Source organism: Leuciscus leuciscus (genome assembly GCF_965113295.1).
Source record: "Leuciscus leuciscus genome assembly, chromosome: 16".
Lineage (NCBI taxonomy): Eukaryota > Metazoa > Chordata > Actinopteri > Cypriniformes > Leuciscidae > Leuciscus > Leuciscus leuciscus.
In genome coordinates, this window is record NC_138740.1 from 9,152,422 (window position 1) to 9,177,035 (window position 24,614).

At 37.1% G+C, this 24,614-nt stretch overlaps 2 protein-coding genes across 10 annotated transcripts in view; one reads left to right on the top strand and one right to left on the bottom strand.

Moving 5' to 3' along the window:
• Positions 1-15,224, top strand: part of LOC309477830 (glucocorticoid receptor-like) — a 76,397-nt gene extending 61,173 nt beyond the window's left edge. For all 3 annotated transcript variants that reach the window (XM_082141277.1, XM_082141278.1, XM_082141276.1), the window contains 5 exons: positions 406-684; positions 2,597-2,741; positions 4,183-4,313; positions 8,621-8,778; positions 10,945-15,224. In XM_082141277.1, the coding sequence (XP_081997403.1) occupies positions 406-684; positions 2,597-2,741; positions 4,183-4,313; positions 8,621-8,778; positions 10,945-11,097 (866 nt within the window). In that variant the 3' untranslated portion in view covers positions 11,098-15,224. The remainder of the gene's footprint in view (positions 1-405; positions 685-2,596; positions 2,742-4,182; positions 4,314-8,620; positions 8,779-10,944) is intronic.
• The window catches only part of LOC309477828 (rho GTPase-activating protein 26-like), a 113,572-nt gene continuing 103,080 nt past the window's right edge, over positions 14,123-24,614 (bottom strand). For 4 of the 7 annotated variants that reach the window (XM_082141269.1, XM_082141268.1, XM_082141271.1 and 1 more), the window contains 4 exons: positions 24,466-24,501; positions 23,699-23,809; positions 16,076-16,167; positions 14,123-15,607 (listed from right to left, as the gene is read on the bottom strand). In XM_082141269.1, the coding sequence (XP_081997395.1) occupies positions 15,519-15,607; positions 16,076-16,167; positions 23,699-23,809; positions 24,466-24,501 (328 nt within the window). In that variant the 3' untranslated portion in view covers positions 14,123-15,518. Of the gene's footprint in view, positions 15,608-16,075; positions 16,168-23,698; positions 23,810-24,315; positions 24,349-24,431; positions 24,502-24,614 lie in introns of those variants that run through there. The other 3 variants (XM_082141272.1, XM_082141274.1, XM_082141273.1) reach the window with 3 other exon arrangements.

Below are 24,614 nucleotides of genomic sequence, written 5' to 3' on the forward strand. Positions count from 1 at the left end.
TATTGTATTTTTACTTAACCTGTTCTTCAATGTGTGTTTGAATAAATCCTTCATGTTTTTATGGCAGCCACCATTTAAATGTTTATATTTTAAAAAAGTATATGAGTAGAAACATAATGTCATTAAAAATGTATTATTAAAACGTTGCTATAAAAAACGTCCCTATGTGTAAATCAATTAATTTTAACCTTTTAATAATATAGTGATGTACCAACTGGGGTTCCCTGTATAGTTTACATCATTAGTTGAGTTATTATTTAATTTTTTTTTTAGGAAATTTGAAATCGAATCGAATCATGAAATTTGTGTCAATGCCTAGCCATATTAAACATTCAGATGAAATTTTTTGTTAGATCAATGTCTTCATTGAGTCGTTAATATTCACATTTCTCTCTTTTATTTCAGCTCGAAAAAACAAGAAACTAATGCGGTTGCGGGGACATTCGTCCTCAAGTGAGCAGGCGCCCCCTCTGCCCGAAGAGCACATGTGCTCGCTGGTGCCCAAGGCCATGCCCCAGCTGGTGCCCACCATGCTGTCCCTGCTCAAAGCCATTGAGCCGGAGATCATTTACTCGGGCTACGACAGCACCATCCCGGACACCTCCACCCGCCTCATGACGACACTTAACCGCTTGGGCGGCCGGCAAGTTGTCTCTGCAGTCAAGTGGGCCAAAGCCCTTCCTGGTGAGCCCTCGGAATTATCCATACCTTATATCATGTCAGAACTAGTGCTGTCGAATCGATTAATCGCAATTAATCGCATCTAACAGAAATGTAAGTGTTTATATATATATATATATATATATATATATATATATATATATATATATATATATATATATATAATGTATGTGTGTATATATATGAAGAGTTCAGATACAAAAGCCTCTAAGTGCCATCTGAAATTTTCTTCTAGAATGATCATTTTTATGAAGCTCGTATATTTAAGTTCAGTAATTTCACTTAAATGGCAATGAAAATTACTTATTAATTGCCATTTAAGTGAAATAACTGAACTTAAATAAACGAGCTTGATAAAAATGATCATTCTAGAAGAAAATGTCAGATGGCACTTAGAGGCTTTTGCATCTGATCTCTTCATATATAGATATATAGATATCGGGCTATAATAATTATTATTATATTTATGTCACATATATTTTATTATACAAACTGTTATGTAAGATGCGATTAATCGATTTGACAGCACTATTTTACTTTAACTTTATTTTCAAATAAATGAGCTACTAGAAACTCATCACCGACTAAAAGCGTGAGAAAAGAAGCACATGATATTCTCTGCTCTGGCAGTGTGTCATGGGCTTACTGGGCAAAAATGCTTGTGGAAGAGGATTACAAAAGAACCACATGATTGAGCAAACTCATTTCGAGCAGTACATTTCCTTTAAAGAGACATATAGAAGAAAACATTATACTGTAGCCATTTTAGCATTCTGACAACACAAGTCATTATTTTTTAAGTGACATGATGTGAAGGTCAAGTATGGTAACCCATACTCAGAATTTGTCCTCTGCATTTAACCCATCCAAGTTAGTTCACACACATTAGGAGTAGTGAGTAGTGAACACACACACACACACACACACACACACACACACACTGCAAACCGTGGACACACACACCCAGTGCAGTGGGCAGCCATTCACTGTGGCGCCCGGGGAGCGATTGGGGGTTTGATGACTTGCTCAAGAACACCTCATCATTTCCTGCCAGTATCGAGAATCAAACCCGCAACCTTCGAGTTTCCAGTCTCTATCCATTAGCCCACGACTTGAAAACATGACACACATGTGGAAGTTCAAAGATAAAGATTTCTCTCTGTTTCCTTGTGTGATGTGTATATCTGGCCCTAATGATTATTTCATTCAATTGAATCTGACATTTTATGTAACAATGGTTTCATGAACAATTTACACAAATTTGTTCTGCTCCAGTTTCATGAATAAAGCCCAGTGTCTTTGGAGGGTTTTGATGTCAGGAAAGAAGATTTGGTTTTGATTTTAGTGACATCAAAATCATGTCAAAATCAGAACAAACAGATGTCATTATGAAGTTGCGTCAGAGAGATCTGAAGCAAGAGCAGTCGTGTAATATTGTACAGGCTGAGTCTCAAAAACAAAGTGTAATTCAAACCATTTTACATTTTGAAACAAGGCCCTTCGAAGATTCTTTGCAGCTCTTTGGTTCAAGTCAAGTCAAGTCTCCTTTATTTATATAGCACTTTTTACAATACAGATTGTATCAAAGCAGCTTCACAGTGATAACAGGAAAATAATGCAACAAAGTTTGTTTCTAGAAGACAATTGCGTCATCGTCCACCTTAAGTAAGGCAGATCAAAAATATTGTTGAATATTAAATGTCCCCAACTAAGCAAGCCAAAAGCCAAGGCAACAGTGGCAAGGAACCAAAACTCCATCAGGAGACAGAATGGAGAAAAAAACCTTGGGAAAAACCAGGCTCAATCAGCAAAGAATGTTCTTCATGTCATGAACTGTTTTGCTTGTGTAGGACTCTTGAATTGGCTATGGTGTTTTTAAGAGTGTATATAGAGTTAACGTCCCTGTCATATTCAGGCTTCAGAAACCTGCACTTGGATGACCAGATGACGCTGTTGCAGTGCTCCTGGCTCTTCCTCATGTCCTTCGGCTTGGGCTGGAGATCCTACCAGCAGTGTGATGGAGGCATGCTGTGTTTCGCTCCAGACCTCGTCATCAATGAGTGAGCCCACCTTTACTACCCACAATTGGAATGTTTTGGCTTTAAATGACAGGTTATGTGGTTTTCAACACCATTTTCAAACTTCCAGACTTACACTGGGCACCACAAGTCAATTATTTTTCTCTATCGGTTATCAGACTGTTATTTTTTTGTCTTTTTAAACTGACTTTAAAACTTTTGTTTAATGATGAAAAACCCTAGACCTGTCTTGTAAGTTGTATATGTGTTATATTTCAATGTAATTGTTTCCTTTGGGTTATTCTTAATGAAAATCTAGGGCTTTTGATATCTGAATAATGAGCAAAGCAGGGCTGTGCGCTGACTTTTGAGATGTCACCTCTGGTCCTAGAAGGACGAAAATGTAAATTGAATAGGACATGGAACATGGTGTGTGAAGATTCAATCCATTGAACTTCGCAAAAGTTAGCAAATCGTCAACTACTTCTTTCTCAGACATGCTTATTGTGGCAGCCTAGGAGCTTTGTTGCATATATAATACAATTTGCATTACTAAAATAACATATGCAAAAACTTTTAAAAGTGAATAATATTAAAAAAATATATTGTTCAACTTTATAATGTAAAAAAAATAAAAAATAATAATGTACAAAAAAAATACAAAACAAAGTAAAGAATGCATTTCATGAATTACACAAGATGTTTTATTTATATTATTCAGTCAAATGTAGTGCATGGAATGAGAAATGACAGCTTCTGGGTATTGAAACATTTGATGCACAACTAGGAAATGCAAATCCTACATGTTGCATTTGTCAGTTTGGGAATTGCACATTATATCGCATATTCTTTTCTGTCAATATATATAGTCCTATCGTCAATAAATCCAAATAAACCTGTATAATTTCACAGGCATGCTGCTTTATGTCCATGTCAAAGAGAAAATTATCGGATGTTAGAATAAATATCTAGTTCAGTCATAAAACTCTAGATGGCGCAGGCTGTTTGTCCTTTACATGAAGTCTGCAAGCAATCACATCATTACCGCATGGCTGTCTCAGCTGATCCTGCAGCCAATGAGATTGCTTGCCCGACATTTAAATAGTCTGGGTCAGTGTTTGCTGTAGGGTAAAACCCTTCACCTTCCCCAGCTCCACCTGCCTAGATCTGCTACGGGATTTATTTATGTCCATTTATGCAGCAGCAGCATATCGTACATGTTCACAGCAGCGTGTCTGTGTATCTATTAGCAGAAGCAAGTTCATTCTTGTGCAGCAGCAGCGTAGAAGATCTAGTTCACCAAGACCAAATACATTAGCATTGCCATTTTCATTATCATGCTAAAACCATTTCAAGTTGTCATGATTGAACCGTTTCTTTTGTCTGCCATGATGTTTGGCCTCTCTCTCTCTCTCTCTCTCTCTCTCTCTCTCTCTTTGGTGCTGTGAAATGCTTTTAGAATATAAATATGTGTGTGTTAAAGGGGGAGGATGAAACTGCCCTACATGGGTGACCAGTGTAACCAGATGCTGAAGATTGCCAGTGAGCTGGTCCGGCTGCAGGTGTCCTACGACGAGTATCTCTGCATGAAGGTGCTTCTCCTCCTCAGCACAGGTACTGTACCAGCAGTCATCAGAATTCACAAGTATATCGCACTTACAGTGACCTCAAAAAGTATTTTGACACCTAAGTCATACTGAAAAATGTATTTATTTTAAAGAAAGCACATATTTCACAATTTAGTGGTTTCAAATTATAAAACAATGCATAATTTATGTATTTGGACACTTTATCAGACAACAGTGGAACATGTTCATAATTAATGTGAAGGAATACACCTGTGGATACTTTCCTAGGATGTGAGGTGAATTAATGCTTTCATGTGACTTCAGTGTCCAAATAGATTTTAAGGCCTATGTATTACTGTCCTATGCAGATTTTCCATAGTATATTGGTTATTTGGTGACACTATTTTACAGTGTCTTTGTTACACATCTTACATGTACATACAGTACTGTAGTAATAACAGTAAATTATGCAAAATAGCAAACAACTAACCCTAAACCAAACCCTAATCTTACATCTCATTATAGAGTAAGTACTTATTTGTATAATTACACTGTTACAACATCACCTTAAAATGTAAAAGTGTAACCAGTATATTATTTATTGGCGCATATGCTTGTTAATGTACTACCTTGGATAAACTCTCGTAATTGAGTTTTAACAGGTTGTCTATAAAAATATTTTTTAATAAAATATATTTAAAAAAAATAATATTTTCTTATAATCCCGGAATGTTAGAAAAGCAAACATCAGGATGCACTTTTATTGCCTCTTAACGAAATTGCTTTTATTCATGAATTTCTCTGGTTTTATTTAACCATTTGTACATTAGCTTTGTTTCCATCCAAAGTTGCAAATTGAACTTGTGCGCAAAATCTGAGTTTCGCATAAAACGTTTGTGAATAATGCACCGTTTCCATCCAGTGAGCCGAAGAGAACAAAATCGTCACTTCCTGATAAACTGGCACTAAATATTACTAAGAAAAATTGAAGTTGCTGTAGTAGGAGAAGCTACTGTATGTAATAATTTTGTTTGTAATAAATGACTTGCGCCTCAGAGCGCGCAGACGAGACGAAATTAAAATAACGAAAAGAAGAAACGAAAATAAAGAGGTAATTAAACCAAACCACTGTGACAACAGACTTTGGTCATGTATTTTTAATAATGACCAAAACATCATTTCAGATGCTGTCCAATGAGATCGGTCCGCTGGTTGGTCCAGTTATGCGTCCCATCGCAGTGTCACGTGTCTTTTTTGATGTGCATAAAGGAATTTATTCGGTAAATATGTTTCTGTCGTAGTTCATCGGATATTATCTTATCGGGTAAAAAGTTTATGCGACTCAATTTTGCGCATATGTTTTTTTATGCACATTTTTAGAATTTATGCGCATTTTGGTGTTTCCATTCAGTGTTTGTTTTTTTTTATGCGATATCCCAAAATGCGCATAAAAATAAGTGGATGGAGCTAGTGTCAATGAAAATGATATATGTATCATATGTATCTGAATGGCCTGTACCACAGAGACATATTTCATCTAGCAGAGTTGGACCTCTCCTTCCCAGTGCAGTGCTCAGTGTCTTACTGCATGGAATACAGTGTCCCACAATGCAATGCTCTCGTCTTTCCATTTTGTTTTATGTGACAAATGACCCGATCTCCTCCTTTTGAAATCAGGTCTCTATCAACTATCGGTTAATAGTTAAACCAAGTACACACAGATGATATTAATTTAAAATATGTATATAATTGCTTACTATATAGTGCATAATAACACAAATTGGATATAATGTAATTTCTTTGACTTGATAAACTGTTAATTAATAATAATATTAATAATAATAAACAAATAATTCAACATCATTACATTGTTCTTTTTATAACTAAAATATATGGACATAACACTTAATTTAACACTTAATTACATTACAGATCATTGTGAATTAATTGAGGGTAAGTGCACTTTTAACAGCCTTTGTTGACTTCTTATTTTACTGGACAGCCAAATGTTGAAACATTTTCTATACACAATTATTTAAATGAATATTCCGAGTTCAAAACAAGCATAAGTGACAGCATTTGTGACATAATGTTGATTACTACAAGAATACATTTTCGACTGGTTCCTCATTTTCATTCATCATGAGTTGAGAAATCAAATTTTCCCTGATCTTTTCACATTTAAGAGGTCATTGTACTATACAAGTTTCAGAATTTAAAACTTCCTTGTTAGTCCAAAGACTTTCTACGTTTTCTACTTTTTTTATATTATGAAATAGAAATGAATGCATCAGCACAAGACTGCCTACACCAGGGGTTGGGAACCTTTTTTGACCAAAGTTTTATTTTTTGGTTTATGCTTTTTTCCAAAAAAGCCACATAAAAAAAAAAAAAATTATAATATGAAATAAAATGTTTCAATAACATTTCAAAAATAGTAACTTTATTTGGTCTATAGACAACTACAAACAAACAAATATGCAACAAACAATAAATAACGAGTTGCAATATGTATATTAGTTGTGCAGGGCTTTCAGCGTGAGGTTGAGTTATACCTGAGGATTCTTTGGGAAAAAGTAAGGCTCCCTTTCCAAAACACTCACTCGCCAAAACTCCGGTTATGATCAATGACAGTGTCTACTACACTGATCAATGAATATCTTATATTTACATTGTGCTTGCATTGTGTAAGTTTTATGATTAAAGTATTTGTGAAAGTTAAGTAAAGTCAAGTAGTACTAGTGAGCTCATTTGTGTGCTTAACAGACATGACTGTGATTGGCTAAAATGCCTAGTGCTGCAAGCTTTTATTTAGAGTATATTTATTTAAATATAATGCTCTAATCAAGACTTTCCATGATTAGTTAATCTCGGCAGCTGTAATAGTAAAAAGTAGTCAAGTTTTCAAAAGAGCTCCACATGCAATACTTATTTCATATGGAACAATGTTACCCAATCACAGGGTTAAACAGAGTGCTCAAATCAAAGGGCTAAAATCAGGGTACAACATTTTCTTTTTGTTTCTAAATTGACAGTTTTTGATGTAAAAGTCCTACGAACAACGTGTCCTCAGGAAACAAAATAAAAAATACACTCCATGACCCCCTTAAACCGTCATATTTACATTCGTTTTAGGGTTTATGGCAGTTCATTCTGCAAACAAAGTTGTACAATTTTATATAACTTTACACAGGAGAGGTTTGTTTTTTTTCACACTAAAGTCCTATTAACAGACATATTGTTTATGTCATGTGGATATACCTTTGAAACGGTGAGTATTGTGGTGAAAATCAAGTTTTGAATGTTGTTTATATGTCTATGTGGTGTTTTTAATATGCTTTAATACAAACCATGTGCAAATTCATAAAGTCAAACAACATTGCTGAGTATTTTCTCTTTAAAACTGCAGTGAACCAAAGACAGTCTCAAAAACCAGGTTTGAAATCGCACGTGTTTCTTACGTCACAAACTACCTTGTAACCAATCACGTCAATGTGCCGGCGGGCTTTATCATATCATTAACAGTGAACTAGTAGGGGAGTCTCGAGTGAAGCCAGGTTATCCCGCTATATTTTTTTCCGTTGATATGAAAAATCGGGTAGATTTAACCAAATAACCCAGATGATAACTGGACACCAATTGCTAAATTGAACATGCAAGGTTATATGAGAACAATGTAGAAGGAATACTGTGCATGCTTGCATTCTGTTTTACTTTCAGTACCGTTTTAAACATAGTTAGCAATAGTTTCTACTGCTTAAAATTCAGTAAATATCCTGACAAACAGTCGCACTTTCCGATGAGCCTCAGATCTCTCTATGTTGAAGTCCTGCTGTCTTATCTGATTAGAGATCAGGATGTAATTCCACCAAGACTATCAACGTCTTCTGCGTTTTGCATAGGTTCGTTTGTGTTTGCCTGGGCTGGAATCCAGCATCCCTAGGCCTCAAATCCCTGGCTGATACGCCATTGATCTGAACGCCTCAGGGACTCAGCTTTGCATACTTTCCTTTGAGTTGTATGTGAACCGGTAGGACCGTTGCAAGAGGAACCCTCACACATGGTATAGTCTCTTTTAATAAGCTTCATGGTGTGTCTCAGCACAAAGGTGTACTGTATATACATATAACATGAAGATTGATGTGCAGATTTTAAGTCAGGAGGGCAATTCTGACATGGTTAATATGTTCCTATCTGTGAAATGAGCTTTCCTGAGTGTGAATGCACTCGTTTAATTCTGATTCTTTAACGACATAATGACTTACAGACTTCGCTACTCCTTGGAATATTTTCCTGATTAAAAGGCAATAATGTAATGTTAACGTCTAATCCTGACCCCATCTGTTTTCACAGTACCAAAGGATGGCCTTAAAAGCCAAGCTGTGTTTGATGAAATCCGCATGTCGTACATCAAGGAGCTGGGAAAAGCCATTGTTAAACGAGAGGAGAACTCCAGCCAGAACTGGCAGAGGTTCTACCAGCTCACCAAGCTCTTGGACACCATGCAGGAGGTAAGTGGGCATCTCTTACAATCAGCAAACACAAACAAGAGACATTATTGGCACTGACGGTATTATTGCGTGTACAAGAGAGAAAAACATGCTAGGCCAGAAACGCTTCATGCACGTATGGAACCATGTGGTCAGCACATTGCAAATGTTTGGCCTACATACATATTGCTAGAGGTGGGGGACTCGAGTCGCAAATTTAAGGACTTGATACATTTATAATTATAAATATGTATTATAATAAATTATTATTAATATTAGGGTATAAAAGTAAAATCAAGGAAGTTAAGCAGGTCTAATATAAACTCGTGGCTGCTTGTTTCTTGTTTGGTACTGTGACATGACTTGACTTGACTCTTAGCAGGACTCGACTTGACTCGCTTGGTTTGTCTGCACTGTGACTTGAGAAGTACTTGTGACTTGCTCCCACCTCTGCTTATTGCACATAAGGCATTAAAGGATTAGTTCACTTCAGAATTAAAATTTCCTGATAATTTAATCACCCCCACATCATTTTTTTCAAGGTTTTTGAGGAAAACATTCCAGGATTTTTCTCCATATACAGTAGTGGACTTCAATGGGGTCCAACAGTTTGAAGGTCCAAATTACAGTTTCAGTGCAGCTTCAAAGAGCTCTACACGATCCCAGCTGAGGAACAAGGGTCTTATCTTGCCAAACGATCTGCCTTTTTCGGAAAATAAATAAACATTTATATACTTTTTAACAACAAATGCTCATCTTGCACTAGCTGTGATGCGCCAAACATTATGTAATCACATTGAAAGGTCATGTAGGCGGAAGTACCGACCTAGTGTTTACAAAGCGAACGTGCAAAGACTAAGTCAAACACCCTTTACAAAAATTTTATTTTATTTTAAAATAAAAGGTAAAACAACAATGTCGGACGATTTTCATAGTTTTTCGCCCTAGCATACCCTTTTGAACCGGAACACACGTGACCTTTAAATGTGATTACGTAATGCGTGGTGAATCGCTGTGCTAGTGCAAGACGAGCATTTGTGGTTAAAAAGTATATAAATGTTTATTTTTTTTAAGAAAATGACCGATGGTTTGACCCTTATTCCTCGGCTGGGATCGTGTAGAGCTCTTTGAAGCTGCATTGAAACTGCAATTTGGACCTCCAAACCGTCGGTTCCCGTTGTCCCGTAGTCCACTATATGGAGAAAATTCCTGGAATGTTTTCCACAAAAACCTTCATTTCTTTTCGACTGAAAAAAGAAAGACATGAACATTTTGGATGACGTGGGGTTGAGTAAATGATCAGGAAATTTTTAATTCCAACTGTGTCCCTAGAGAGCTTCCTTCCTACAGAGTATAGTTCTGGCACTGCTCAAACACACCTGTCTGCAACTTTCAGATGTTCCTGAAGATTCATTCAGGAACAAAACAACAGTGCTGTGATTATCTGAAATTTGCACGCCACCTTACATGACTCAACCGACAAGCAATGCGCCTCCGGGGAAACTGAATGCCGAGAATACTTTAAAAAGTATTATAGTGTTCGCCTTTTTATTATTAGACAGAACTGTTCAACAAAGACAGTAAACCACAGAAGACGGTTCTCAGTGCTATCAAAATAAAGTCCCGCTTACGTAATGGCCCAACAGACAAACACGTCGTCAGCCTTGGCGATATATCGTTCAACCACTACTTGTGAATGTATACACTTTTTACACATTTACTTTTACATTTACATTTATGCATTTGGCAGACGCTTTTATCCAAAGCAACTTACATTGCATTTCAAGGTACACATTTGCATTCTTGTCCGTTCTTGCTTTCCCTGGGAATATTATGCATAATATTAGGGAATATATACACATATTATGAATTAGATTAATTAACTTGGAGGTTGTACCACATGGCATTTTACTACCTAAACAAACCAAAACATGAATAACAATATCATATAAAATGTAAAGTATCTGAAATTTTAAGACTTATTGACCTTGACAGACAGTCATGAGGGTCTGCAGTTGTCCTCCCTATGCTACTATTTAATGTTTAATGTAATGTCGGTTGCACCACATGACTTGATTTGGTGCAACAGAAAAAAAAGAAGAAAACAAGCAAAACAACATATTTTTGAGGACACATGCTGTTGCATTGTTTGTAAAAGCTCTACTGAAATGCTACTTCTGTCCACAGATGGTGGAGGGGCTTCTCGACTTCTGTTTCTACACGTTTGTGAATAAATCTCTGAGCGTGGAGTTTCCTGAGATGTTGGCAGAGATCATCAGCCATCAGCTACCAAAATTTAAAGACGGGAGTGTCAAGCCTCTTCTGTTCCATCAGAAATGACTGCCTTAGATCATAACAATGCCTTAACGCCACCCTTCCCTTACCAGCGCCAGTCCAACCTGCCCGATTGCCCCCAAACATCCTGAATGAATTGAGGATGAATTCTGCTTGATTCTCAGAGGAGAGAGGAGCAGGACAAAGGACAAAGCAGAGTCATGTACTCGGCTAGTACAGACGGAATATGACTTTCAGAAAGACGTATTTTAGTGATATTTTCTCTTTTTTTGCATGTACACTGCTGAAATGTTTACAAAGGTATATCAAAAAAAAGGGAAATGTGCCTTTTTTGCGCTTTGCGAATCAATTTCAGACATTTCTCAGGCTAACGCAATGACTTGGCATCCACACTTTATGTCGACGACTCCCATTCGTCACGTCACGTCTGTTTTCTTGTCTAAGCCTGCCTCGATGGTTCTCTGTAGGGTGACAGCTTAACGGTCCTCTGAGGTGCTCAAAAGCCCATGAAACATGAGACCCTTTTTTTTGTTTTTTGTTTTTCAATCTCATCGAAGTTCCAAAACAGTTATGTATGCAGCACCGTGGAAATGCCATATGATAATTCAACTCAAATCAAGATCTGTTCCATGACTGGCAGCAAATACTAAGTTGTTTCTTTGTTTTTTTTAAATAGTTCACCCAAAAATGAAAATTCTTCCATCGTTTACTCGCCCTCGTGTTGTTCCAAACTTGTATGCCTTTCTTTACTCCATGGAACACAAAAGGAGAAATTCTAAATCATTTCCTGGTCGCGGTTTTCAATTCAGCTGCAATGAATGGTGGCTGGAGCTTTCAAGCTTCAAAAAATACACTAAAGCGCCATAAATGTATTGTTAGAGTGGCTCATATACCACTCATGATGTGCGTTTCAGGTTTAAAGGCTACATTTAAGTCTTTATTCACTGAAGATGTACCACTTCGATGAGGACCAGATTAGTCAGATTCATAAACAAATCATTCAGTCGTGAATTTGAATCATTCACTCATGAATCTTTGTCGGTTCCATTATAAAAAAACAAAACAAATACTAATAATCGGTGTTCCACAGAAATAAGCAATTCATACAGGAATAACATGAGGGTGAGATTTTTTTTGTTGTTGTTGATATTTTAAATAAGATATTAAAAAATAACTTATTTTACTACAATGGAAATACATAATAGTATTTCAATTATACTAAAATAGCACTGACAAAGTGCTAAGTCTTTTTCTTTGGGTGCACTTTTTATCTAACTGAAATTGATTATTAAATTAATTTAGTTTTTATGTTAATTATTAGCTCAGGTTCACGTAAAATAAATGAGCATCAGCACTTGGTAAAGTCCTGGAATCAGTGGATAATTCAGGGTTATTTTGTCAAATTCCTGTCCATTCTGGCCATATTCAGATTAGCATATCCCAGCATTCCCCTCCTCTCGACTGTGGTCTGTTCATGTCTTTGTGCGTTTCTTTGTGTGTCTCGGACACCTCGGATTATTTGTTCATGCATTTAATTTTCTGTCATCCTTGGAAACCATTTTGATTTGAAATGTTCGTGGAATATTCTCTGCATATTCTGAATCTGGTAACCCACATGAGGCCCACAAGTTTTGACCCACTTTTTGTTTTTGGTAACATCAGAACAAAAGGAGCATTTGTTGTTCTCGTGCTCGAGTATATGTGTTTGCCCGTTGTTACGTGTGTTACTCCGCTCTGCAGCAGCTAAGCTTCATTACTAGCCGAGAGGAATAATTCACTCAAAAATGAAAAATGGTTATTAGTCTGTCATCATTTACTCGTCATCATGTCGTTCCAAACTCATGCTGTTATTTTTCTGTCTCTATGAACTGTTGTATTGAAAAGTGCCGGGGTCAGAAACGGCACGATGGTGAGTAAATAGTGACAGAATAAAAAAATTTGGGTGAAATATTTCCTTTTTTTAAGATACATGTTGCATTTGAGTATCCTGCACATTTCTGGAATTCCCACTGTTTGAGTGTATAAGACAACTGAACATTCAAAGATTGAACTAACAATGTTATTTTAAAACAATACAACTAGATTTGGTCATTTGACCAGATCCAGCCACTATGGCCATGTACAGTATTAAAACTCTCATGGTGAGCAGAGGGTTAAAGGTTCATTTCCAGTAATGCAGCCGATTGTCGTCACCTGGCGTATGTCACAGAATCTGGTGTGTGTTACCAAGCCACTGTTTGTTTAACGCTCATTTCCAACAGCTTCATTAATATGACATGAAATCGAAATGTACGTGGTAAAAATCCCAATCACATATTTTAGCGTATTTTACGAGACTATTTTTTTACAAATTCCTCGCTAGGTTTGTGAGATGACGCATTTTCTAATTGTTTCACAATAGGCCTTGCAAAGGGAGTTTGTGAGCCATAAACCAGAGGTTGTATGAATTCAGAAAAAAAAAAAGTGTCTAAAAAAATATTTTTTTTGTTTGGTAATCATTGATCATTTTTAAAAGTAACTAAAACGAAAATATAATTACACAGATACACTTTGATAAACACATCATTTTACAACAAAATTTTAATACATAAAGTTGTATTGCTATCTTTTTTGTGTCAAGAACTGTATTGCAGATGTTATATGTAAATGTAAATTCTATAAATCTATAGGGAATATATGAGTAATCACTGTTTTAAAGAATGACAGCTTAAAGTTAGAAGTCGGGGGTTGCGAGTATAGCTTGTATAGTGCAACAGAGTGACCAAAGCAACGCAGATTTAAAAAAAATAAAATAAAAAAAAGAGAGAGAGAGAAAAAGAAATATTTAAAGCAGTTACATTTTACAGTAGCACTTACTACCCAACTCTAGTACTTTATTTTATCCTTTTCTATTTCTTTTATAAAGATTTAGGCTTTGGTCTCATACATGATGCTGTAAAATTAAATAGTAAAAAATTTATAAAAAATACATATATATATATATATAAATAAAGCTGTGTGTAAAAGTAATGTATCAGAGCCTGAGAATTTGCACTACCCTAATACTGGCTTGACATAGTATATTTTGTAAAAAAAAAAAATTCATGCAAATACTATCTTTAAAGATTAAGGGCAAATCATATTTCACTGGTATATGGCTTTCATTAAAGTCTTTTTTTTCTTTTTTTTTGCATTTCAGTTATATGTAAAAGTAATCCAATGTCTGTTTGTTTGAAAAATTGTTTTGTATGATTTGTGAATTACACCTCTCCTGTAGTCAATGTCGATCATTACACATATTTGATTAAATGTTGGATAAAATGTGTTCAGAGGAGGTCTGTGTGTTTTTTATACTGTGAAATCAATGTGCTAATTTGCTATTTCTCCCCATTGTATTTTGACACAGATCTACACTTGGACGTGCTGGTTTATTTTCTTCTCAATCCTATGTCTGGTCCGCAAACTTCAGAAACCGATTGTCGTTTAAAAAACAACAAAAAAAGACCTGTACAATATTTCTTTTGAACCAGTTGTATTCCGATTAAACCAAGCAATTTCTAACAAAAATAAAATAAAAATAAAAATCGACATCAATTTGAATTTAAATGAAGATTTATTGAACATTTTTATTGAACGGAAAAAAATCAAAACAACTGAACCATATTTTTTATTTATTCAATAGTCTAAAGAATATTAAGGCTCATAAAATTGTACATGATTTTTTTGTATGTAAAAAGATCATTTGGGCTATCAAAAAAATTAAGTTAGTGTGCTACAATAAAAATATATATCATTCACATTTTACAAAAAAAAAAATTATACCTTATCAATTGTCACTTATTTACAATGTTAATTCACTCCAAAAGAACACAAATCTCATCGGAGATAATGCTTAAATAAGAGTGGTTTACATGACGTTAATTCACATTAAGAAATAATTTACGCTTTTCCACTTACATGCTAAGAAAGGAGAAAAAATGAAATTCAAATTTTTTTTTTTTAATTGCTTCCTGATATACAAAAGAGTGCAATAGTTCCCCCCCGTAATTAACAGTTATCTCTTAGTAGTTCTAAACAAAACAGTTACGAGGACCTGAAAGACACAAAACACATTCAAAAAGCCCCAGACTGCATAGAAACAGCACACATATTACATCATGGAGAACCAGGAAGTGCTCACATATTTATATATATATTTCAAAAAATTATTCATGATAAGCCCTGTTTGAAAATCTAAGGAAGAGTTTCTTGATTGTGGCCGAAGCGGCAGCAACAATTTGGTCCCAGGGTTTTTTTTTTTGTCTTCCCCGTTCCCTTTTTTAAACAGCTGCAGTGCACTGTGGGATATGTGGGGCAATGATGCGCTAGTGAAATGCCACAGTTGCCAAAAACCCATTACATTGGACAGACACGCTCAGGCATGGTAATGTGGCTTTTCTGTCGAAGGCCAGTTCTTTTGCATCGGCAAAGACTCCAACCAAAAGCCTCTAAACGAACTCCACGTAGTTCTCCGGAATTAACCCCGTCTTCCCATCCAAGGTGCCCTCCAGCCAGCCTGGCTCTCTTGACCGATGAACTATGAGACACAAATGCAAAAAGAAGACTGTTTTTGGGTCGCATTGACAACTTTATCCTCTAGTTATCCTCTTATTTCCACAGTGCCAAAGGAATAAGTGTTCCAGATTCAAGTTAAGCTCTATGTGCGGCATCTGTTGCTTACCACCAAAAATACCATCGACTCATCCCTGAGTTCTAATAGAAGTTGACTATCCCCCCCAAAAATTATCTGGAGAATTTGAAGCCTCTATTGAATCTTGCAGTAGAGCACGCCTGAGGTTTCATTAAACACTAATCTAATCTACTGCTCCACGGTGTCAAATGTCAAACCGTGGAAGGTCCGGTATCTCTGATACCTGTTGAGGGGCAGGAGGTGGAACATCTAAGATCTATCGATTTGCTGCTCCTACGCCCAACGCTCAAGGCTCAGACCTTCCTAACTGACCAAATATAGTACAGATACTGAGGTTTAAAAATGGAGACGTACCATTGTCGAATATGGTCCCTGCGATAAAGGACAGCTCAGAGTCATGTTCAGCCTTGCAGGCGTATAGTGCACGTGCTTTTCGGAGCGGAGTACTGGAAAAGAAAAGAACGTTTGTTAGGGCTGTTAATGAATTCAACATTTCAATTGAATTAAATGCATGATATCAGTATCTGCTCAGAAAAATACATGAAGACAATTCAAAGGCATTATTAAGTTTGCAGACTTCAAGCTGAAATAGCTCCAAATGTATGCATGTTTAAGGGGGCTATATATATATATATAATGTGTTTTAAAAAACAAAGTACCATGATATTATTATGGGTTGTTCATAATGTTGCCATGGCAATGTTATATTATGATTATTATTATTTTACATGTTTTAAAGGACCATTTTAATCTTTGAAGTACCTTGGGATACCATGTACAGGACTCATAAAAGAATACACCCCTCGGAACGTAAAGATATTTACATTTTCACTATTACAACTCATGGAGAGATGACAACATTGAAATGTATTAAACATATACAGCAATTGTAAAAAGTTTAGAATTATTTTTTTTTTTTTTTGGAAAGAAGTCTCTTATGCTCACCACGGCTGCATTTATTTAATTAAAAATACAGTAAAAACAGTAATATTATTTATTACAAATATTGCAAAACATTGTTAGAAATAAAAACAAAATAAAATATAATATAATGTATTATTCTGATGGCAAAACAGAATTTTCAGCATCATTACTCCAGTCTTCAGTGTCACATGATCCTTCAGAGATCATTGTAATATACTGCTTTGCTGCTCAAGAAACATTTATTATTAATGATGTTTTATTAACAAAGTTCGGGAGGAGCACGTTCAGATAATTAACACAAGTGGAGAGCACTCAGCAATCAATGGTGAGAGGTGTATATACACTCAGCAGTCTCACCTCATTCCATTGACAGCAGATTTAGCAGCATCCCTCCACCACCCCTTCTCCACGCTTCTAGTCCTAAGCACTTACATAAGGGGGGGAGTACTCTGGGTTCGGGCCGAACTCCGAGCTCGGAGCCCTCCCCCCGGACAGCACGCCAAATACGCATTAAACTTTACCCCCTCAAATTATATGTAAGTGTGAACTCGTGAATTGTTATTATTATCAATGTTGAAAAGAGTTGTGCTGCTTAACATTTTTGTGGATATGCTGATACTTTTTTTCAGGATTCTTTGATGAATACAAAGTTCAATAAACAGCATTTATTTGTATTTATTAAACTGATTTATTAAATTTATTAAAGCATTTATTAAATATAAATATTTTGTATCATATTAAATGTTCGTTACTGTCACCTTTGAACAATTTAATGCATCCTTGATGAATAGAATTATTAACTTATCTTTTTAATCTTACTACAAATGTTTGAATGTCCTTGTTTTCACAAATATGTTAAGCAGCAAAAACTGTTTTCAAAATTGATAATAATTATACAAATATTAATAAATGTTTCTTGAGTATCAAATCATATTAGAATGATTTCTGAAGGATCATGTGACACTGAAGACTGGAGTAATGATGCTGAAAATTCAGCTTTTGATCACATGAAAAAATGTAATTTATTAAAATCTTTAATTATTTGAATTATTTTTAACTTTGGTTGGCCAAAGTTCTGTACAGGAAGTAAGAGAAAAAAACAAAAAGCATGAATAAAGAAAAAAAGAAACAAGAAGCAAGAAACAAAATAAAAGTTACGGTAATTAAAAGCACAAGAGATAGGAATTTTTAGCATGGATTTAAATTCGGCTAATGTGGAAGCTGTTTTCACATGTAGTGGTAGGTTGTTCCACAGCTTAGGGCCGACCACTGCGAAAGCTCAATCTCCCCTGCGTTGTAAGCGAGATTGTGGAACAGACAAGAGATGTTCATCTCTTGATCTAAGTGATCTGAATGGGTTATGAGTGACAATTAAGTCAGAAAGGTATTTGGGGGGCTTGGTTGCTGAGAGATTTATAAACGAATAATAACATTTTAAAATCGATTCTGTATCGGACTGGTAACCAATGCAGATAATGTAGGATTGGGGTGATGTGATCTCGTTTTGGACCATTTGGAGACGAAAGATGGAAGAGAGAGGTAACCCGACATATAATGAGTTACAGTAGTTGAGTCGTGTTGAAATAAAAGCGTAAGTGAATAACGGTTTCAAAGCTATCCCTGTTTAAAAATGGTTTGACTTTGGCTAACCGGCGTATGTGGTAAAAACTGATGCTGACTTGTGGCATTGATTTGTTTGTTCAATTTAAGACTACTGTCGAGATAAAATCTAAGTTTTTAACGTCGGAGGTAAGGTGTGGTGTGAGGGTGCCTAGATCGATAGAATTTCTGTCAGAGAGCTCATTTGGACCAAATTGGATAATTTGGGTTTTATCACCATTAAGCAACATGAAATTGTTAGTGAGCCACAGCTTGAGTTTATGAAGACTACAAGTCTTGTAATCTCTTATATGCAGAGTTATCTTTATGTTTTATAGGTATGCAGAGTAGGGTGTCATCCGCATAACAATGGTACGACACATCAAATCTACTCATAATTGATCCTAGGGGTAGCATGTACAATGAGAATAGTAGGGGTGCCAGAATCGATCCCTGGGGTACCCCACAATTAAGGTGAGTCGCAGAGGATGATTAAGTGCCTAACCTAACAGAAAAACTTCTGTTAGATAAGAAAGACTGGAACCATTTGAGTACCGTACCTGAGATACTAATCGAACGTTCCAGCCGAGATAAAAGAATCCTATGATCTACGAAGTCAAAAGCTTAGCTCAAGTCTAATAGCACTAAAGTCATGGTCTCGCCAGCATCTGTCGTTATTAAATTGTAATAATATTTCAGAATATTACTGTTTTTACTGTATTTTTTATTAAATAAATACAGACTTGGTGAGCAGAAGAGACTTCTTTCAAAAATATAACAAGATTTTAATGTTTCCAAACTTTTGACAGGTACAATACTGAATTAATAGAAAAAAGAAAAAGATCATTAATATCTGTTAAATAAGAAAAGGAGCATTGTGCATAAATTAAGGGTTGCAAAAATAAGTACATCCTTGATTAAATTCAACAATCGTGTAGTATTCTAGTATGTAGTATGTCCTCCATAACTAAGTATACTTCTCTGACCCTTCTTGGCATTGAGTGTACAAGTTTATGAAAAACTGTCACATCTATTCTGTTGAACTTGTGAAGGAGTACCCTGATGTTTGATGCAGAGGACAAATTCTGAGTATGGATTACCATACTTGGCCTTCACTTCACTTCACTACTAGGATTTTCACCTTGGGAGTATGTATTGAGTCATTGTCATGTTGAAAAAGTGCCCAGCAATGCAAGGAATAAGGAGAGAGTTGCATCTTCTGTTTCTAGATTTTGAACTACAGGTTAGGTTAGGGTTAGGTTCTAGATTTTGAATTGCATCACACAATGGTGCGTGAATTCATGACACTATTTATTAGGCACAACTCCCCCACATTCATCCCTATATAAGAACTTTACTATCACCGAACTTCACTGTGGAGACTGACACCACAATCATCAGTTTGAGGTGTTCAAAACGTTTTAGTAAATTTGGGATAATCTTTTCCAGTTCATTTATTTATCCTCATAAGTCTGTTGCGATCAGACGTCCGTGAGTCAAAACATGAACACGCTGGAGGAGCTGCTTAATTGTAGAAAATTAAGTTGTACTTCTGATGAAACAAGACACTGACACTGTTTTTTTATGTTTAATATGCTAAAGCTACTGGATTTTAAGCAATCTATTTTATAAAGTGCTATATACAAACGTGACGTGAGTACTAGAAGTGCTGAATTGCAGAGCTTGTGCAAACATATCCACATTTCTATGATCAGATTATTTTCTTATGCGTTACTAAAAAAAATGCTTGCTGTTTTCTCAATTTTGTTGTGTATATCAACAAAATATATGCTCGGATATGTTACCGAGAGGAAAGAGCACAACACATATTTACATGTTCGCTAAATGTATATCGCTGCTCATGTATTTCAACCTTAATTTTACCTAAAAACGAAGAACGTAAAAGAACTTTGCCTTGAGTATATCGGGGCCTTAAGCAGGAGGAGGCAACAGACAGGGTCTGCAGATCTCCTACTCCTTTAAACAAGGTAATTGCAAGTAAGAATGCCATCTTAAGAGTCACAAATTTCTCTGCAGCTGACTCTAAAGGCTCAAAGGGTGCCATAGTACTACGGCCAAGTCCCAGGCCGGAACTCTTGCATAACATGCAGACCTCAGCCATACAGTACCATGTAGGAAATGAGACACTAATTTGTCCCTCCAAAGACTCAACTCCGACAGGTGTGGTAAACAGCACCTTCAATGTGAAGGGTGTTAACCCAGCAGAAATGCAATCCTGAGGGAACCCCAGCACTGAACCAACCGGGCAGTTGACTGTGTCCAAATGATGCTCTCTGCACCATAAAGTGAAGAGTCACCACTTAAATGCATGAAGTTTCCTCCTGGAGGGAGCTCTAGAGTTAAGGATGGTCTCCACAACCTCGTTTGAGAGACCAGAGTTCCAAGAGTTGATCCCCCTCAGGGGCCAAACCCACAGATTCCATATTTCCAGACTGTGGTGATAAATATTGCCTCCTACTTGAGACAGAAGATCCCTCCTGACGGGAATCTCCCATGGAGAGCCGTCCAGGAGAGACATCAGGTCCAAGAACCAAACTTGGGACGGCCAGAATGGGGCTACTATTAACAGACAAACCCCGTCCTGCAAAACCACTCTAGAACTCCCGGGAGCAGATCGATTGGGGGAAATGAGTACAGACATAGCCTCAGCCAAGTCTGAAACATGGCATCCAACCCCAACAGAGCTGGATTCGCGTGAGGGAGAACCAGGGCAGACAGTGTGCCATTTCTTCTGATGAGAACAAGTCCATTTCTGCCTGGCTGAACCTTTTTCTGGGTGGAGTCCTTGATTTAGGTGCCATGGGATGTAAACTGCCCTCACCGAGATCAGCTTGCCCTGGGCCCAGAGGAGGATCTGTTGCGGCAATCTGCATAGAGAGTGTGCAAACGCAGACCTTCCTGGTGATTTGTGTATGAGACTACTGATGTTGTTTGAATGGACAAGGACATGGTAGCGTCTGAGATCTGGGAGGAAGTATAGAAATACAGTCATAATCTCCAAGCTATTTATGTTTGATGAAAGATGAAGACCTCTCCACAGACCCTGAATTGAGCAGCCATCTAGGACCGCAACCCAGCCCATGAGGGAAGTGTCTGTCGTTAACAGCTTGGCCAAGCCTGATTTTGTCTACGGCTGTAAGTATTGACTCGATAAGAGCAGGAGACAGATGTGCCTGCATAGTAGGCATCCCACATCCCAAATCACCCCTAGAAAAGTGGTTAACTGTAGTGGAGAAAGCACACTCTTCTTGGAGTTCAGTTCAGTCTTAACTCCAAACACCTCATGTGAGTGAGGACAATATCTCAATGCCAAATCTCCATTTCCTTGAACTGAGCTTGGATCAGCCAGTCGTCGATGTAATTGAGCACACAAATGCCCTGGAGTCGCAACGCAGCCAGAGCTACATCCATGCTCTTTGTGAAGGTGTGAGGTGACAAGGCTAGGCAAACAGAAGTACCCCTTATTGGTAAGTTTTGCCCCTGAAAGTGAACCTGAGGAACTTCCTATGTTAAGGAAGGATGGAAATGAGGAAGCGTCCTAAAAATCTATTGTCACAAACCAGTCATTGGGCTTGATTTGAGAGACAATACATTTCCGCTGAGTGCGGTTCAGATGAAGCAGATCCCCATCCTTCTTCAGAACTATGAAGTACTGGCTGTAGAGGACCTGTCACTTTCGGGAAAAGGGAACACGCTCTATGGCTTCTTTCACCAAAAAAGAGAGTGTTCTAACACTCGAGTCTGCTCAGAGCTGGCCACAGTGGACAGTACTCCATTTAAGCGTGGTGGATGAAAACCGAACTGAATTTTGTACCCTTTTCTACAATTTGCATAACCCAATTAGACATTTTGCAGAAGTTTCCATGCTGCCGGATAGTCTACTAAGGGTATTAGCCTCTCGAGACTGACCTCTGGTAATAAGCTGGGTATACCCTGAAACCGGTACAGAACGACCGAAAATACTTTCCCAATACCCTCCCCAGAGGGTGCGATCACCCCAGTTTCACAACATACCCGGGCAAAGACTGGGCAAGAAGTTTGCTGGAGACCGCTGCGCCCCAGGACACCTGAAGTGGGATGGTTGGCAGACCGGTCTCCCGAGGGCACTGAGAAAAAATGGTCACACTTAACCCTGGAGTGGGCCACTTCGGAGGAGCCTGTCCACGACACCCTGAGCCCTCTGATGTCAGGACCTCTTGCCTGAAGCCTTCCTTCGAGAGGATGAAAGTCCTCAGATCTGTCTGCCTCTGGGAAGGCTTCGGCTGTGATCACATCAACCCCCAGTCTCTCTGAAGGGAGTCTAATAAAGCAAGACTGTTTTTTTGTTTTTTTTTTGGGATATAGCCTACTCTGATACAGCTAACACCGGGGCCTCACTCAGTCCGAAAGAAACCATAGAACGTACTTCTGGCTGAAGTAGCAGAAGCGTTCCCATAGCATCAACATTCTTACGCAGCATTGAGTTCCCTCGAAAGGGAAACAATGCATTTCACTTCTGCACATTGCATCACTCTTCTCACAGCTTTTGTCGGCAAAACTTGCTGGCATTTCTCCAGCTCTTTTCTTAGCAAAAAATCACTCATCAAAAAAATTAAAGCTTGAGGGGGACTTTGTCACAAGAGCTTCAGGGACTTTGTCACAAGTCCATTCTTTTTGAGTTTCTGTTTCTTTAACTATATTTTCACACATGCTTAGGGAATCCTCTTGTACCATTGTCCTCTTTTGTGAAAAGAAATACAACAATTTTGACAAGTATATCCCAAGTGGATTCAACAGTCTATATAACAATTTTTATTGTTGAGAAATTGCTTGTATTAAAATATTTTGGTTCAACATACTCGCGTTGATAAATAAATTGCTTTGAACTTGCAAAAGAAAATATTTATTTTATTTTATTTTGTAACTCTTAGGACGGTGTACTCATTTTTGCAACACAACATTTTATCCCTTTGATAATACAATCTGATCAAGCAGATTTGCTGGAACATTTTATCTTCAAGGAACCCTAATATGTCTTCTACATAAAGAATGATTGCTGACTTTATTCACTTTCAGAGGAGGTGTAGTCATTTATGTACTGTAAATACTATAGAACAACAATGCAGTAATCATTCTGTGCAACATTAAATAGGGAGGGATAAATAGGGAATCATTCTATTAACATATAATAGGGATGCCCCTATATGAAAATATGGGCTGATGTTAATAATTATTTTCATGTTATAGCTAATAACCGATAAATGGTTTTTAAAATTTGATTGTTTTTTTCTAAATAAAAAATCAAATATAGCACTAAAAACTAATATTAGTGGAGTTTGTGTATACGCTCAGACTTGAGGGGAAAGGTGTGAATTTGCAAAGCTGAAGCTTAACACAGACAATTAGAAAACCGCTATAGATAGTGGTCTAAGCAGGCCAGAGCAGGACACACACCTGAGGGGGGAGGATTCACTGGAGGGGCTGGAGGCCAGCTGGGGGCTGGAGGGGGCAGAGAACATCGGCCACGAGGGGGAGCGCGGTGAAGTGGGACTGGGTGAAGCTGGGCTGTGACAAACACACACACGCATCCCAGCACCAACGTTTATGTTACAGCTGTATAGCAGATGCTTCGAACTTTCACAAGAGACTTTAAGAGGAAGTCAGCATAAAGAAATAGACATAAACACAGTAAAACATGCTTGAGAGTTTCATGTTTACTGTAACAATTCAGCAAAAAATGGCAATTGTGTCATCATTTACACAACATGTCTTTCCAATGTGTGAACACAAAAGATGTTTTATCTTTGTGCAACAAATGCACACAGTGAAGCACTAGAAAGAACAGCCCTTTGTTACTGTATGTTTTTTATTCCATACAAATACTGTAGCAGCGTAAATATTTGCCAAAATATCTTAATTTGTTTTCTACTGAACAAAGAAAGTTATACAGATGCTGGTTTGGTGAGTAAATGATGACTGCATTTTCATATTTAGTGGAACTGTTCCTGAGTAAAACATGCTGAGGAAAAGCATTAGTGATAATTTGTTAATGTAGCATAATGAGTGGAGTCTCTCTCTCTCTCTCTCTCTCTCTCTCTCTCTCTCTCTCTCTCTCTCTCTCTCTCTCTCTCTCTCTCTCTCTCTCTCTCTCTCTCTCTCTCTCTCTCTCAAAATTGTCAAAAAATACTTCAATGCTGGCTGGCAAAATTTGATCAACTTACCTTGTTGACATACTGCTGCGAACCTTCGGATTTTGACTGTAAATTACAGAAAAAAAAATGTTAAAATAATTTTTGCTATCTTAGTTTAATATGCATGAATATAAATATGCAAAAAGGATATATATATTTTTTTTTTAAGTGGTGCTATA